The following is a 789-nucleotide window of genomic DNA, read 5'->3' as shown; positions in this document are numbered from 1 at the left end:
GGCGTGACGCAGGGGTGATGGTGTGGGACAAGGGAGGCCCCCAGCTGCTTCCAGTCCCTTCCCGGAGCTGGGCTCAGCTCCCTTCATGTCGCTGACCCTGCGCGACGGCTCTGGCCGGTCTCTCCTGTGCAGCCGAGTGGCTGTGGCACTTCCAGCAGAGCACTGCCTGTCCCACTGTCCCCAAAACCTCACTCTGTCCCCACTCTCAGCCTTGTCTGCTGTAGCAGAGGTGGGGTGTGGTGACAGAGGATCCTCCAGTGCCCCGCTGGGAGAAACTGGGAAGAACCTTGAGCTTGCTGCCTCAGTTTCCCCGTCTCCCCCTCCCCAGATCCGTGCTGCCCTGCAAAAGGAGACCTGAGCGACGAGGACGATGACAACGAGTTCTTCGATGCCCCAGAGATCATCACGATGCCGGAGAGCATGGGCCACAAGTGAGTGCTGGGCTGGGGGGGTCCTCTGGCCCCCCACACCCCGCTGGGGGCTGACCCTGCCCCTCTCCCCCCACCCCAGGCGCACCGGCAGCAACATCAGTGGCACCAGCAGCGACATCAGCCTGGATGAGCAGGTGGGATTCGGGGGGTGAGGGGTCTTTGTCCTGGCGTCTCGGCTGAAACAGGGCTGGTGGGGGGCCCCAGTTTCCATGGCGGGGGGGGTCACAGCAGCGTTGCAGCGTCCCTTGTGTCACCCCCAGTACAAGCACCAGGTGGAGGACACCAAGAAGGAGAAGAGAACTCGCATCCCCTACAAACCCAACTACAGCCTCAACCTCTGGAGCATCATGAAGAACTG

The 789-nt window shown here is 63.4% G+C and overlaps 1 protein-coding gene across 1 annotated transcript in view; it reads left to right on the top strand.

Annotated features, from left to right (window-relative positions):
* Positions 1–328: 328 nt before the first annotated feature.
* The window catches only part of LOC104469548 (oxysterol-binding protein 1-like), a gene marked incomplete at both ends in the record, with an annotated part of 1,720 nt that continues 1,259 nt past the window's right edge, over positions 329–789 (top strand). The window contains 3 exons of the mRNA XM_010084097.1: positions 329–431; positions 511–565; positions 692–789. Of these exons, the coding sequence (XP_010082399.1) occupies positions 329–431; positions 511–565; positions 692–789 (256 nt within the window). The remainder of the gene's footprint in view (positions 432–510; positions 566–691) is intronic.

This window comes from Pterocles gutturalis, unplaced genomic scaffold, assembly GCF_000699245.1.
Source record: "Pterocles gutturalis isolate BGI_N339 unplaced genomic scaffold, ASM69924v1 scaffold26820, whole genome shotgun sequence".
Lineage (NCBI taxonomy): Eukaryota > Metazoa > Chordata > Aves > Pterocliformes > Pteroclidae > Pterocles > Pterocles gutturalis.
Note: the sequence above shows the minus strand (reverse complement) of the source record. Positions and strands in the feature narration are given on the sequence as shown.